The 17,502-nt window shown below is 33.8% G+C and overlaps 1 protein-coding gene across 1 annotated transcript in view; it reads left to right on the top strand.

Annotated features, from left to right (window-relative positions):
• LOC150098142 (snRNA-activating protein complex subunit 3-like) overlaps positions 1 to 17,502 on the top strand; it is a 131,353-nt gene that overhangs the window by 15,233 nt on the left and 98,618 nt on the right. The window contains exon 3 of the mRNA XM_090406543.1: positions 15,382 to 15,478. Coding sequence (XP_090262669.1) covers positions 15,382 to 15,478 — 97 coding nt within the window. The remainder of the gene's footprint in view (positions 1 to 15,381; positions 15,479 to 17,502) is intronic.

The raw sequence follows: 17,502 nt of genomic DNA, 5'->3' as shown, positions 1-17,502 counted from the left end.
AAATTGAATTTCATATTGAAAAGAATGACATGTAAGAAAGTTTTAAAGCGAATAAAAGTTGAGCAGCTCTCAGATGTTCATGTTCTCAAACTCTTTCATTTTGAAAGAGTTTGAGAACAGGAACCAAACCTTGGAGATTCAGTGGCAGGCCATGAAGAAAACCCTGATTAATTCAGCTAGAGAGGCATGTGGTGAAGTTGTCTGAAGGATAGAAAAATTAGAATTCCATGGTGGACACAGGAGGTTAAAGAGGCAGAGAAGGAAAAGAAGAAAGCATATTAAAAGTTCCTGGCAAATAAGTCAGCTTGTGCTCTTAAAGAATACAGACACAAATGTAAGAAAGCTAAACAGTGTGTAAAACTAGCTAAACAAAAGTCATGGGAGGACTTTGGCAAGAACATAGCAAATAAATATCAAGAAGGTGGCAAAATATTCTGGAGGTTGTTGAAGAAACTTAGGAATGGAGGAAAGAGTGCTGTAAAAGGAGTTAGAGATGATAAAGGTGACATGAAAACGGAAGAAAAAGATATCCTTGAAGTATGGAGTAATTACTTTGAAAATTTGCTAAATGAAAGAGGCAGTGATGACAGCACAGTGATAAAAAAAACACTGACCAGGCATGCAGTCAGGAATTCATATCTATACTCGAAGTAGAACAAGCCATCAAAGGCTTGAAATGTGGAAAGGCAGCAGGAGTAGATGATATTCGACCAGAAATGCTGAAGTATGGTGGTATAAAAGTCTTACAATGGCTGCACTGCATAGTTCAGAAGGCCTGGACAGAGGGACAAATTCCCGATGATTGGAGTAGAGCTCTCATAGTACCCATATATAAAAAGGGAAATAAAACTGAATGTGAGAATTACAAAGGTATATCCCTACTGAGTGTTCCTGGTAAGATATATGCAAGTATACTTGAGAAACGATTGAGAAGAATTGTGGAAGAAAAGCTTGGTGAAGAACAAGCTGGATTCAGGTCAAATAGAGGCTGCCAGGATCAGATCTGCACTATGACAAATAGTGGAGAAATCATAGGAATATAACAAAGATCTGTATTTAAGTTTTGTTGATTTGGAAAAGGCATATGACAAGGTGCCAAGAGAGAAGCTATTCAGTATGCTACAGTTATATGGTGTCAATGGAGCATTATATCAAGCAATACTTAGTCTTTGAGTTGTATTTATTATCTATATGGATCACATTATGAAGGAAAGTGGTATTAAACATGATATCAAAATTGGAGATGTTAATGTCAGCTCTTTGCTTTATGTTAACAATGTTATACTTCTAAATAAATCTGCTACAAGTCTGCAAGATTCCCTGAGTAAATTGAATAACTGTTGTAATAGATATGGTATGAAGGTCAGCATTAAAATGACAAAGACAATGAAAATAGGAGAATCATTGAAAATGTCAACTGTGTTGTGAATGAAGAACCTGTGGAACAAGTAAAACATTTCAGCTACTTAGGCACGATTTTTAGTGGAGATTGTAAATTAAATATGGAAATAGACATCAGAATCAACAAAGCTGGTATGGTAGGAAGTCAATTGAATAAATTCATATGGAATAAGAGAAATTAGTCGGAATGCTAAATTAGCTGTATACAAGACAGTGTTCAAACCAGTTTTAACTTATGGATCTGAGAGCTGGGTCAGAAGTAAAACACTTGACCAAAGACTAGAGACCGCAGATGTGAGAGTCCTGAGAAAGATTAGAGGCATGAACAAATGGCTTCGATGGCAATATCATATTAGGAGAGTACTTGACATTGTCAGTATCCAGGAATGCGTTTAGCTGAGCTAATCTCAGGTGGTATGGCAAGGAAAGATTAGTAAAACAAGTGTTCTCTGCCAAGTTGGCAGGAAAACGACCCAGAGGAAGACCAAGATAAAGGCGGATTGATACAGTGAAAAGTGCCTTAGACGATAGAAATATAAGATCTGGTAATGTTGGAGATCTTGACAAGTAACAGACTGGTTTGGAGGAAAATTGTAGATAAGAAGTTAGTAATGATGTAAATTTTTCATGTAGTACTATCATATCCTGCACCCCTTGAGAGTACATGGCAGGAATTTGATGATGATGATTATCTTAATATGCCCTTGTATGTTTAAAGGTGGATTATAGGTCTGAAGTCAATAGTTCTGCAAGGCAGAGTAGTCTATGATGATTGGATCCTATTCATCATCAGAGATCCAACATCTCATTCAAAATCTTTATTGTGAATGGACCTGCTCTGTCATTTACACAGAAACAGTTCTCCCTTAAAAATTGTCTCTTCCTATGCATCCTGATGTGAGCTAGTATCATTTATCTGCGTTGGGAAACTCATTATTACACACACACACACACACATCAGACTGGCATCCATTCCTTTGGCACACATGTTAAAGAGATTTTTTTTTTTTCCCCCCGCTGAATCTGATGTTCTGTAAATGAAAGAATCAGCCTGATATTTAGACTTTCTGATTAAATTTTGAAAAGTGCTGATGGCTTTGCAGTTTGGGATGATGCTTCTTTGTTAGCATATTGGGACTAATTTGAAAAATTTAATATTATTTAATGTGATACTTTGTTTTTGCACTGAAAGAATGGTTTGCATTCATCCAACTATGATTACCACAGACTGCATTATATAGAGAATGAAAATATTTTTTGATTTGTATTTTGCTTATGGATGAAAACTAGATACTTGGTTCACATAGATTCTTGTATGAATGCAGAGAACTGATCAGGACCTCTGACACACTGTCCAGTCCTCACTTTCTTGTGATGCACCTCATTCTTAGGTATCTGCTTGGATACTGAATAAATGAGGATGGGCTGGCAATTAGCTGACTAGTTGTATTTTGTATTGACTTATAATGATGGTACAGTCTGATGTCATACTGATTGGGATATCATTCAGTTAAACAAATGTTGCTGCTGTTTTCATCAGAGTGAACAATGAAAGTTACTGTCACTCATTTTGTTTCATTTTTCATGTTTCTAATTTCATTTCTCATGTCTTTTAAGTTAATGCTCCTCCTTAAATACTTGCAACCTTGCACCCTCTGTCACTAGAAAGGTGCCAAACTGAACAACAACCTCCAGAATTTCTGTTCCTCCTTTCCTTGGTCTTATTATTGCACCTGCTCCAAACAAGTATGGAATTTTTTCTCATTGGCTTTGAATATCTTCATCCCCATCTATCCAAAATCCTTGCCTGCTTCTCAAGCCCTGGTTCAGCACAAAGTGTATCAAAGCAACTAAAGAAAAGCATGCAACAAGTGCAAGACAGTCAGCACATCTAAATCTCATTTCATAAATGTCAACAGCAGAAAACTTGCTTCCTGTCTAAATAGAATCCATTCCTTCTGGTCCCTTACTTTTAAGGCCATTGAATGTAACTTCTGTTCACCTGCACTTCTACTTGCTGCTCTTGTTCTGATAGTACCACTTACTTTAGCCAAGGACAAAGCTGACCTCTTAGCATCACTCTTTTCCTCAAACTCCTGCATAAATGATGAAGGCAGATCACCTCCTACCATACCAGAATCTGAGCACCATATTTCTCCTGTAGTTTTTCAACAAAAAATACATCAGAAAATTACTAACTAAAGCCTTCTGGTCCTTACGGCATCCTCTACAATCTGTTATACGTTGCTGGTTCTTATTCCACTGCATGGAAGCAATCGCATATCCAGCCTATCCCAAAAAAGGGAGTTAGAAGTCTATCATCAAACTACTGACCAATCATCATCATCTCAGTCCTCTCCAGAATAATGGAGAAAGTCATCAGTAGCCAACTTCTCCACTGTCTAGAGGTCTATCAGTTAATCAGCTGACCTCTCAGTTTACCCCCACCACCACCACCGCTCACTGGATACATGCTATGGATAGGTTCAGAAAAACTTGTGCTGTTGCTCTTGACATTTCCAGAGCTTTTGACCATATCTGTCATTGAGGCCTACTAAACAAATTGCCATCCTTTGGTCTATCTACTGCCCTCTGTAATTGTGTTGCCAGCTTCCTCTCTGGTCATTCATTGCATGTCATGGTGGATGGCTTCACCACCAGTGCAGAGTACTCTCTTCTGTACATAAATGACCTACTCTCAATCATCACTGATCCTATCCACAGCTTTGCAGATGATAGTACTCTCCAGTTTGCTTACTCATTTCATAAACCATGCAGTGTGCTGACATCCCAAGTCAAGAACATCTTCAACGAATGCCATAAACATTGATCTACATTACCATTCTTCAGTGGGATGAGGACAGTCTGGTCACCTTCAGTGCCACCAAAAGGTAATTTTGCCTTTTCTCTTGCAAAAGAGATATCACTGCACCTATCCTTACCTTCAGTAATATAAGAATCACCAGACTTCTGCTTGGACTTATCTGCAGTCTCTCCTGTTTTATTAACTGTATCTTGAAATAATAACTATGCGAGTCATATTCGAGCAATAGTGATATATAATCAGTGCCGGCCTTGTCTATAAAGGGGCTCAGATGCAAGAAACCTTTTGGGGCCCTAAAATATTTTTCAAAGGTAAAAATTAAAGGATTCGAAATAAACGTATTGTAAAACCTCTTACTGTAAATGATTTTGACATAGGAAAGCAAAAAAAAAAAAAAAACACATTCAAAATATAACAGGTTAACATAACATTTACTGAACACAAAAAAGTATTAAATAATTAAAATAAATAAATATTTAACACAAACAAAAGTAACCTGGCTCACCAACTAGCACATAAAAACTATTTACAATTAATTATTGTTTAAAGTAATAAAAAAAATTAATTTAAGCACATTAAAAAATAAATAGCTTTACTATTTAGGGGCTTAGTTTTACTAACATGTATATTGCTTAATATGTATTTATTTAAATATGCGATTTTTATTTTTGCTATGTCATTAATCATTTCCGAAACGTTACAATTTTTTTGGCAATTTCCTTTTCGATGCTTAATATAGCAAGAGCAAGTGTATTTAAACGTTCTTTGCACATACTTGACCGAAGATAATTCTTTATCAGTTTTAATTTGCTAAAAGAATGCTCTGCACTTGCTATAGTAACTGGTAACATAAAGAAAATGTTCAATACAGTTAGCACATTTGGAAATAGTTCATTATATTATTTAATATATATTGCAATATGTCTTGTGCGTTATTTACATTTTTTGGTCCAAGATCAATTCTCGTAACAAATCAATTTCCTGAATTGTCTTCATTTACATCTTTACTATATTATTTTACAAAATCCCTTGGGCGGTTTTATAGTTCATTTTTTTCTAATGTTTTTATATCAGTGATTAATTTAAAATAAGAAATAACATTGGGTATATTTTTAAATCTCTCATCTATTTGTACAATAACAGTATCAATCACAAGTTGAAAAAGTGACATCTAAATTCCTCTACCGGAAACTTCATCTTCTGCTAGATCGGAAAATAATCTTTTTCTTTCTTTTTCGAATTCGTTTTTCAGGGAAGTCTTTGGAAATATTCAAGTTTCATGCTATCATTTTTGCATCATCTCAAAATGTGTTAAATTTTGATCTTAAATTTTGGATTTTATTTTTAATTTTATTCACTAAATTAAAAGCAGTCAAGAATAATTGTTTTTGCTTGAAATAGTTTGTTGATACTATTAATTTTTGACAATATTGTAAACCACACCGATAAGCTTAAAATAAATGGCATTTCTTGTAATGAATCTAGTAGACTTTTAGCTTTGGATACTGCTCTGTTATCGTTAATTGCACTAGTAAATTCTTCCATTGCATTATAAGTTTGTTCAAACTGTGTATACACTGCTTTGACTGTGTCTATTTTGGCTTCCCATCGAGTATCACATAATGGTTTAAGCGTAATATGTAAATGCTTTTGTATAATTTCCCATCTTTTTGTAGATGCAGAAAATATGCAGTATAAACATTGCAATATTCCAAAAATTTTTTTACAATATATACTACTGGAAGCAGTATCACAAATTATCAAATTAAAAGAATGTGATAAGCAAGGTACATAAATTGCATGAGGGTTTAAACTAATTATTCTAGATTGTATGCCTTTATATGTTCCTTCATATTGCTACCGTTATCGTATGCTTGCCCTCTACAAATTCATAATATCTAAATCAAGCTCACCTATTCTTTTTAAAAGCGAATTTGCTAGTCTTTACCAGTTCCTTCAATAAATCCTATAAATGACTCATTTGTAATTAATTTTTTGTTTACAAAATTTACATATCTAATAATTATTGAAGTTTGTTCCTTGTGAGAAATATCAGGAGTACAATCTATTTGGATACTGTAATATATGGCTACTTTTATATCGTCTTCAATTTTATTAAGGACTTCATTACCTAATGCAGCAATAATTTCCAATTGAAATCTATGCAGCAAATGATGCACAATTCTTTTTTTTTTTCGTATTTTTAATTCTGTTTACATGATCCATTAGCACAGGATCACATTCACATAATAATTCTATTAAACTTAAAAAACTTTCATTATTCGACGTTCCTATTGTTTCATGGATCCTCGAAATGACAGATTATTACTTGCTAAAAATAGAATTACATCTACAATTCTTTGGAATAGTTAGACGTTCCGTTTCTTTATTTATATTAATTTGATTTGTTCTGTCAACAGTCGAACATAAATTAAGCCTTTTTAATAATTCTTGCCAAGCAATAAAATAATTAAAGTGACCAACAGAAAGCTCATGATCTCGAATTACAGATGACAGTTTTCTCGATTTAAAAACCATATATAAATCGTGTTGATTGATCTTTTCCTCTTCTTTTGGAAAATAATACACAACAAAAGCAAAATACTGAGTCTTGAGCTTTTGAGTAAACTAACCAGCTGTGAAGCTGAGTTTTGCCATTTGGCATTTTTTTTTTTTTAAATAGTACAATGTAGAAAATGATCTACCTTCACCATTCTTAACGAATGCATCTTGATGATGATGTTTAGGTTCGGTTTTAACACAAAATAATCTAAATTTATCAGTTATAATATTTGGCCACAAACCTGGATCATTTATATTCACTTGATCACCATCGTTATTATTGTTTTCATCATTATTTGCTGTATCCAAAATGTTTGTATAATCAGACGCATCTTTTTCGACGAATCCCATAGTTTCTACATTTTTGTTGAAAAGTTGTGTAGCTTGTTTGGAGTTTTCTTCTTCAGTTGAAGTTTGAATCGCAACTGCTGAAGTCTTAGCAATTTCGTTGTCAGATTTATTTTGTAGCCATGAAAACAAATCTACTTGTGCCTTTTTGAGATTTTGCTTTTCTTCTTTTTTCTTTTCTGCTGATTTCCTTTTTTGACACCCAGAGGGATACTTTCTTGGACATTATGGGTTAGGCTTTGCCTGTTGAATAAGTAAATAATATTAAATATTAATAAATTAAAGACTTAATTTGGTATGTTAGTCAAGTAAATAATTGTTTAATATCCGACATGTTTCACTGACAAATATCTGTCAGCATTTTCAGGGATACACTGGTAAGCAATGGAAAGTAACAAAAACTAGGAAACTAACCGACAATTCTAAAAATTATATAAAGTTATATTACTGTGCATGATACAATACACGTCGCAAGCACAACGTTTTATTTGTTGTAATTTTCATGAAAGTTCATTTCTTTTTGGTTAAATGATCTAATAAGAGTTTTCCATATATCTGGTAGGATTAGGCCTTGATTCCTATTTAAGTTACCTGTTGAACGGGCGACTGTAGCAGCTTCTTTGAATGTCCTGGAATGGTAGTTCTCTTCTATGTAGGGCATATGACTCATATCCCATTCAATATTATGGTTGGTAGAGGCGAAGTGGGAAGAAAGTCCTGATATATCTTGTCTGTTTTTCCTTACATAGCCTATGTGTTCTTTCTTTCTTCAAAACTTCTAGATGTCTGTCTGATGTAATTGATGCCACATGAACAGGGTATGCTGTAAACTCCAGAGTATTTGTAGAAAGGATAGCTATCTTTCGGGGGATCTTATAAACTTTTGAATGGTCTCCATAGGCTTGAAGATTACTCTGATATTATATGGTTTTAGAAGAAGAGCCAATTTTTTGGATATGGTACTAACAAATGGAATTGTTATAGAGCTGATGTATTGGGTTTCATCTCGTCTTTGTGGTATGTCATTGAAGAGAATCTTGTTGATGAGTCTTGTAGGGTAGCCATTTAGGGATATCCCATCTATCCCAATGGCTTTAACAGGCCTTTAAGGCCCACAACCTTCCAAGCATGCTTGGATTTCGTAACCACAATACGAGGATAGAATGGTCACTCCTATGCTTCGACCATTTAGGGATAGATCTCTGGATATTTTCATTAATTCTTGTAAGTCGCCAGGGTCTGTGGTACACTGTATAGCTCTTTTTTTAAGCATATGGATAATGCTGAGTTTCTCGGATATGTGGTGAGATGAGTCGAAATGGAGGTAGCGCCCAGTGTTGGTAGGTTTTCTATATACCGACAGGTTGATGCTATTGTCAGTTTGTTTCTTAATAAGGACATCTAGGAATGGAAGTTTATTATCTTTTTCTAGTTCCAATGTGAACTTGATAGTGTTATGGAAGCAATTCATTTTGTTTAGATAATCCATTAATTTTTCTTTTTTGTGATTCCAAATGATGAAGATGTCGTCAACCTACCTAAATCATGTAGTTGGTTTAGGAGTAATTTGGGATAAAATTTTAGTTTCCAAATTTTCCAAGAATAGGTCAGCACAAGAAGGAAAGAGAGGGCTATCCATGGCTAATCCAGTGAGTTGTTTGTAGTAGGTTTTTTGCCATGTAAAATAATTCGAAGTTAAACAATGCTTGAACAACTTGGTGATGTTTGGTGGGAGTTTTCTAAGATGTCGATGACTTCTGAAACTGGAATATTTGTGAATAGAGATGTGACATCCAGGCTAGCCATAATATTATCTTCAGAGATATGGGTGTTCTTTAATTTCTCTAAGAAATGTTGGGAGTTCTTGATATAAGAATCTGTGTTGTGAATGTGTTCCTGTAACATTTTGGCTAGATATTTTGATAGTTTGTAAGTAAATGCTGACAGATATTAGTCAGTGAAACATGTCAGATATTAAACAATTATTTACTTGACTAACATACCGAATTAAGTCTTTAATTTATTAATACTAGTGGTCAAGAAAAAAGGTCATAATATTAATTATATTTATCCCATGAATTAACAGAAAGTTAAATATGTACATAGTTTACAATATTACAAAATTTTAGAAACACTCAAGGCATGTGTTTATTTTTTCGTTTGTTTACTTCAGTACATCAGTTTCACCCTTATCTATCACTGTTAACTGAGTTGAAATTAACGTAGTTGAGATCTAATCACGTGCAGACAACACTTCATAATCCTGAATATTGATAATACATTTTACATAGCTTTAAAAATAACTTACCGTATTTACTGGAATATAACTGGTCCTCATGTATAACTCACACCCCTGATTTTACTTTGCGAAAAAAAGAAATTGAAAGGTTTCGCGTAACCTCGCACAGAAAAAAAAAATCACGTTCACCTCGTGGCACTAGTGACCCACTTCCCGTGGCAAATCACGCACCCTCCATACTAGCCAATACGTCTGCAGATGCAAGTAAAAGCAGGTCGTTTTATTGTATCACTGAATAAGGTACAAACATATGTAGTCTGTGTAATATATTTCTCAACAAATAGTGCAATTAGAGATAGCTGGGATAAAAATGGCACTAACTAATGAATCTCATGTCCCTTCGACCAAAAACTATATTTAGCTGCAAGCAAAACCATATGCTGCACTGGCAAACACTAAAAACTAGATGTGTGGGAGTCTGTTCCCCCAGTTCAAATACAGAGCAACAATAAAAATCAACAGAAAGTGTTAAAATTCGTAAATGTGTTAAAGCTAGGAAATATATAGTGAATATTGTTATGGCACTTTCAGATATTGAATTTGGTTGCAGAGAATTAACATTTCAATTCAAAAATTGTCTGCTGACTTTTATCTTTGACTCATGTGATCTTTTGTTAATACTGCCAATCATATGCACATATCTTTACTGGCCTAGTGCCATGGCTGTCTGTTCATTAGTCATTCGTGAAGGATTGTTCATTAAGTATCTCAAGTCTTGTAAATTATTGCTAATTTTTGCTTGAAATAATGGGAAAGCAGATGGTGCTATTTGGGTAGCATGCACACAAGGAAACTGCTCTCTAGGCAGGAAATAGCAATTGCAATATATGCGGGGATTTTACGAAAAAAACTGAAAACTTTAGTTTCCGAAAATCAATGTAAAGAAAATTTGCTTTTATATCTAATAAGTTAAACATATTAATTGACAATAAATACTTCCAATCCATATTTTAATGACTTATGATTTAATAAAATCCAAATCCAAATACACTTTAGAAAACGGATACATTCTTTATGAAACATGAAAAGATATATCAAATGATGGTAAAGGAGTCACGCCACGTCTGGATGCCTGACGAATAATGCAACAACTGAACTGGACAAAAGTTGTACATCAGTATATCACGGAGATAAATCAATGGCTTGGAAATAGGATGTTTGTTTCTAATTTTCTTATTACTTATTATTATGAAACAGTTAGTAGAGTTTAATTAATTATTGCATTTTTATTTGGTATAGCTGTACTTAATAAAATTGTCTTATATTAAGTTAAAATATGTGTCAGCGAAGATGTTTGAAATGTATTTTTTATTTAATTATTTTTTAAGATGAACCCTGGGTTGCATGCCGGAAAAAAGTCATTGGCGTGCCATGTTTGGCAGGCATGTTAAGGATTGTCCGCCTCTGTTCTAGACTAACCATATATAAAGAATATAATAAATATTTTTTCAACGGTTTCGATAACAAGCCAAATAATATAAATGTGTAACAGATTAGATAAAAACTAATGATGAATCAGGCATTTTAGGGTAAAAACAAAATAATGTTTGTTAATTCTTATACACTTCATAAACGCATCAAAAGGGTTAGGCAAAAACCCTAATATAATAGAGAAACACAGAGATATTATTATTACCAGGGGCCCTAAAATCCTGTCAATGAAATCCCTTTAGTTATAAGCAAAATTAGAAGAAGAAAAAATAAAATAAAAAATACGTTTCCGCAAATGTGTACCGACTGTGCCCACTCTATCGTGGGGCCCGGGTGCATTGCACCCCCCGAGATGGCCGGCCCTGTATATAATATGACGGTAAACTTCTTGAATGGCAGTTTGGCACTTTTAACTAGTGATCATTAAGGGTAAATTTCAAAATAGGAAATTGGACAATGAGATTTATTATTACATCTCACCTCTAAGGCACCAAAATCAATGCAACTATCACTGCATTACACAGATTCTGGAATGCTATATCTAGAACTACGATTGATTATACTGTATTTACTTGAATATAACTTGCCTTAGCGTATATCTCACATCCTTGATTTTACTTTACAAAAAAAGAAATGAGAAAGTTCTGCATGTACCTCGCACACGAAAATAAAAGTTTAAGCAGTGATGCTCAATTATGCTTGCAAGTACTGCAGATGGAAGAAAGTTGCCTCCTTATGTAAAATTCAAAAGGAAAACAATGCTGAAGGGAAAAATTGTCTGGAATTCATGTAAGAGTTGAAGATAAAGTGTGGATGGATGCTACAGTGGTTCAAGATTGGATTAGAACAGTTTGGGACAAACGGCCAGGGGCCTTACTTCGACACCCAACTTTCCTCTTGTGGGATAGTTTCCGTGGACACTTAGGACCCGAAATAGTAAAACAAACTTTCGGATGTGAAGGCCAATGTGGCCATTATTCCTGGTGGTCTTACACCTTGTCTACAGCCCTTGGATGTATGAATTATGTACGAAAATTCTATATGGAGTGAATGGCAACCAGAGCTTTGACCTGACTCTGGCAGGGAAGATTAAGAGACCATCATTAGAACTGTTGTGCAACTGGATTTTGAGAGCTTGGGACATGAATTTCCCAGAAATAATTGCCATCAGTTTTTAAAAACCAGCATCTCTAATGCCCTGGATGGGAGCAAAGGTAACGCCATTTGGGTAGATGGCCTTGACAGTACACATGAGGAAACCATTCTCAAGGCCAGAAGTAGCGATTGCAAATAAGAGAATCTTGGTAAGCCAGTACAAATTTTCATTTTTTTTTTTAATCAAGATCTTATGATTCTGAAATAATAAAAGGACAAGCAATAATGAAACTGTTTGTTTTAAATATAAAGAGCCAACAGGCTTCATTTCGGCAATATAAACACTATTTCAATTAAGGGGATATTAAATCCCACAGTGTTTTAAAACTGAATAAGAAACTCAGAGATTGGAATCAGAGAGTTTCATGCCGAATATAGTAAACTATAAAAATATCGGCGAATACTAGCATGAGCTAATGCAAGTAGTCCTAGTACGTAGTACAATATCGGGCAACTCGTTGCAAAGGTGAGTAAAGTTCTGATTGCTATTCTTTGGTATTTTCCATAATGTAAAAACACACTTCCTAGGAAATGTATGCTGTTATTACATTATGGTAGGAGGTCACTACCCATAGCAGAGTATATAAGTTCTTTTCGCTATACCCTTTGGTATTAATTTGGTCTAGCTACTCACTGATGAAGCCTCAAAAAAGGCTGAAACCAGTCTGGGTAGTGACCTCCTACCATAATGTAATAACAGCATACATTTCCTAGAAAGTGTGTTTTTACATTAATATTAATATCTTTCTTGTACAAATCCTCTACATACTTTTTCATCATTTTTTCACTTCTTCTTCCATTAAACTTTTGCATGAATTACTTTTAGAACTCCTAATAAAACAAACTTCCTAGTAACTTCATTTATCTTTCTATACAGATCCCTTGTGCTACCTCTAATGTTACTTTCTTCAATTTCCTTGCACCTTTAGATATTTTCCTCATCTTTGGAAATCTGCACTCAGTTTTCTTACCCTTTCTTTGTTTCTCTAAAGTTTTGTTCTACTTCTTTTTCTGCTATTTGTGCAATCTTTCTTTCTTGTTGCTTTGCTTCTTCTATTACTGTACATTTTGTTTCTTCCCACAGTTCTTTTAGTTCTCTTCCTGTCCTCTCCAAACTTTTTAATTTCTTTCTGACTTCTACTTTAAATGCTTCATCTACATGCCTTAAATCAAATTTCATACTGTCCTTTTGTTTCTTCTTAGCCCTTAATTTCAATTTAACTTCGGAATGAATATCAATAATTCATGATCTGTTCCATAATCTTGGTTGTTTTTGAATTTGTCAGCAGAATGTGGATAGCATTTATCCACATTCTGCTGGTAATAATATAATCTATTTGACCATTAAGTGAAGTGAATGTGTACAATCTTCTTTTTTGTTGAAAGTAAGTGTTTGCAACAAAGAAACTGCAGTTTCTTTGTTGGTCATCATCATGCATATCAAGGATTTAGGCCTAGCATGGCCTGTTCCTGCCTTAGAAGTCATCCCAAGTTCCGGCCTTAGAAGTCATGCCCTTCCAAGTTTCTTTGTTGGTGTGATTTATAATTTGTGCTCTGAAGATGCTGATTTGAAATCCAGTGAAATATTAGTATCTCAATAAATTATTTTGTTCTTCTGGTGTTATTCTGTACAAGTACTGTTATTAATAACCAACACCAAAGTCTATTGTTATGTTTATAAATCATTGATAGGTTAAGAACTAGCTATCCAAGTTGGAGATTGGCAGCTTACTGATGTTCATAAAGTTAGTTAGGTTGGTTTGAAGACATTTCAGCCTTGCTTAATCCCTTTGGGGAATTACAACAGAAGTTTTTATTTTTAATTTAAAGAGGAGAGCAGCTACAAAGAGGAAAAGCTGGTTCATTTTTGGAGATCTGAATAGCAAAATAGGAATTTCTTGACATACTGAAATATTTTGTGAAAATTAAAAAAAAATAATAATAAAAAAGGGAAAAAACTGGATTTCTGTTCAGGATGTGTACTATAAAGATATGGAGAGAAGACACAAGAAATAAGAAGTCTGTTATTGACAATGTTATGTTGAAAATGATATATCTTCCCACTGCTGTTCAAGGCAGGAGAATATACAGAGGATTAGAAATAGGAAACGGTCACCATTTAGTTTTAACCCGGCATTAGTAAGGCGGGAAAATGTAACAAAAGTGGGAAGGTGGGTCCCACACTAAACTTGCTTGCGTGCAACAGCTTGTTGTCTATGGAGTCGAGTAGTGGGTTACAGGAGGGGAAGCTATACTGAGGCATGACTCACTACCATGCGTTGGTAAAAAGTTATAGTCAATTTAAAATCTTTGGGGTCTGTGGCACCCCACCTTACTAATGCCGTTAGTAAGAAGGGGTGTCACATTTCTTTCAATGAATGAATGCATTGAAAAGAGAAATATGTGCAAAAGATTCAGAAAGAATCAAAGTCAAACAGATTTCATGTGCAAATTGCAGACTTTCATTATATACTTATAATGAAAGTCTGCAATTATGCATATATTTCAATATGTACTTTCATTAATGGAAAAAGGAAAAAAAAAACAGTTTAAAAGTAAGAACCAAACATTGGAGATTGTGTCTAAAATAGTACTCAAAATCAATTTCTATTTCTTTTTAGGAGCATGACTTCCATGAAGAGAAAAATTTTGTCTTCTACTTGACTCATAGAAGCCAAGCTGATATTGTATTTGATTTGTCACATATACTGACATATATACACAGGTAATGTGCTGAAACACTTGCCGGATTTGAATGTTTGGTTTATCAGTCGCTCTTTCTGTGTTGGTGCTTTTATTTTATGGTGAAACTTATCTTAGTGCAATTCTGGAGAAGTTATACTGAAAATCTCAATTGAGTTTGATTCTCATCAGGAAAAAAGAAATCTTATGGTTTTTTTTAGTTGGCGAGTTATCCAGTCTGATACGGCAGTAGCAGAGTTTTTTTGTCCCAGTAACTTGGTGTTTTATTCTGCATACAAGCAAATCATCCACGAGAACACACACACAATTTGCAGACAATATATAATAGTGGTGGTTGTTGGCAGTAAATGGTGCTGTGTTGATGATAGTAGTGTTGTATAGTTGGAGGATTAAGTAAGGAATACGGTGAGCTTTAATGGAGTAGCGTGCCATTCCACGATGATTCCTTGGAAGTGTCACATAATGATGATAATAAAGTATCAGTATTTGTTAAATTGCACATAAATAAAACAGACATCCATGAAATGTATGATTATTATGTATGCATTATACGATTATGTTAATAAATCATTACACTTATATGATAGTATCATTTTCAATGTTTGGATATTTTTGTGTTCTGAATTTCATAAGATTAAAAAAAATCTTTATAAAACAGATTACAGAAACAAGATCAGGATAAGCGAAATGCAGATCGTGGATATCGTAAATGCTTCATTAGCTCTTTTAAGTCTTGGAATTATCCAAAGCGTGAGGTGAGTTTCTTACTGCAGTAATTTGATTTGCAGAAGGGTGAATAATTCTGATGATGATCAGAATTATCCTCCCTTATTTATGTATATATTACTATGTAAAAAATGTATACTGATTATCAGCGAATAAAAGAAAATTCTTAGAAAACCAAGCAAAATATAAATAAAACAAATACACATAACAAATATTACAAGATGATTCGCTGCTCCATCACCCCAAACATATTCCTGGCATGCCTAAATGGATCACTGGACTAGCTTCTCCCTATAGTTACTTACTGAACTACTACATATACAGTATACAGATGTTTTTTTTTTTTTGTTTTTTTTTTTTTTTTTGTGTGTGTGTGTTATTTATATTTCAGGAACAAATCCCTTTCACTCTCCTCATAAGTTTTTTTTAATCATGCTGTCATTATTTCTAGAATTTATAAGATTACATGTTATTTGCTCCATCCAGTAACACATGGGATACATATATAACATCACAAACATTAATTGTTAATAATTCACTTCTAGTAATGAAAGTATTTCTATTCACACCTATTCTTTCTTTCCCTCATATTTCACTTGGCTCATTAACACTTTGAGTCCTAGACCTACTGGGACTTAAAGAACCCCGTATCCTGACTTTTTTAACTCTATTTAAAAAATTGCTGTCCAGTATTTCTATGGAATATCCAAATAATTATTTTGTTCCAATTAATTAATTGGAACAAAAATTTTAGTTATACATGTTACTCCAGAAATGGGTTGCAAGAAATAAAGGTTTTTGAAAAAAATAAAAAGTTAGTTTTTTATTAGTTTCTACTTATATTTACTTAGTATTTAAAATTCAACAAATTCAGTCAAAATATTTCATAAATAATGGAAATTATAAATAAAATTTGTGTGTTATTATTATGATGAAAATATCATTTTACATAGGGGTGTACATCACTATAATTATCCACTGTTGGCCACAAAAGTCAAGTGGTAACTTATTGAATTAGGCCATTCAGTTTTTGAAATGCCACGACCTCACGTACGATTGTGAACACAACTTGCTGGACGGCATCGAATTTCATCACCCCTCGTTAGAAGTTCTGCGTCACTGTCGCTTGACTCGGAGCTCACATTTGTGGGGAGATCTGCTTCCTCTTGTTCTGGATTGCTGTCTGCCCAATCATCTAATTCAGATCCTTATTGAATATTTCCTCAAGCATTTGTTGTAATTCACATTCACTCAGGAACCATTTTACACCCCTGTTTTGGGCACCACTGGGTTCTGGTCTGTCCATGGTGACAGAGAAATTCAAACTGATCTCTTGGATTAGAAGAAGAGAGTTGTGAATCCCTTATATTGTTTAGATTGGAGAAGCCAGAGTTATGATGGCACGATGTAATATAAACATGAAAACGTGCGATCATACATAACATGGCCGATGGGCAGGCATTACGATATACTAATATAAATTCCCTTTTTTATTGATAAAAGTCTGCCATCCTCATGGATAATGAAGCTGAAGGTTCAAATTTAACTACAGTACAGTCTGATAATGAATTTGAAGCATATATTATTATTTTCGGAATTTTTAATTTAGCGATTTAAATTTACATTGGGATTCTGGGTTCATGCGTGATCGATGTATATTTACATCGATAGGACTCAAAGTATTAATGATGATTCTCATCTTTACACCTTTTAGCAATTCAAATATACCAACCAAGTATAGCATTCTCCTTAATTATGGTTTTCTAATATATTCTCAAACAAACACATTATTTCCCACTTCCATGCAGATTTAGTCACAGTCAAGAACTTTCATGATGTGCGTCTGTCGATTCACAAGCAAGAAATTGCTGTAAGGCATGGTATTTTCACTTGCCTTGATGTAAACCTGTTAAGATAAATACAGCTGTAAATTACACTTTTATTTAAAAAAATTAAAATGTTAACAAAAAAAAAATTCTTGTTTGGAAACTTGCTCGAAAAATATAATTAATTATAAAAAACATAATACAAACATAAATATCCATTACATTTT

The sequence above is a fragment of the Typopeltis vanoorti genome, chromosome 16 (assembly GCF_054136105.1).
Source record: "Typopeltis vanoorti isolate ZY-2024b chromosome 16, IOZ_Tvanoo_1.0, whole genome shotgun sequence".
NCBI classification, from domain to species: domain Eukaryota; kingdom Metazoa; phylum Arthropoda; class Arachnida; order Uropygi; family Thelyphonidae; genus Typopeltis; species Typopeltis vanoorti.
This window is presented reverse-complemented; position numbering and strand designations above follow the sequence as displayed.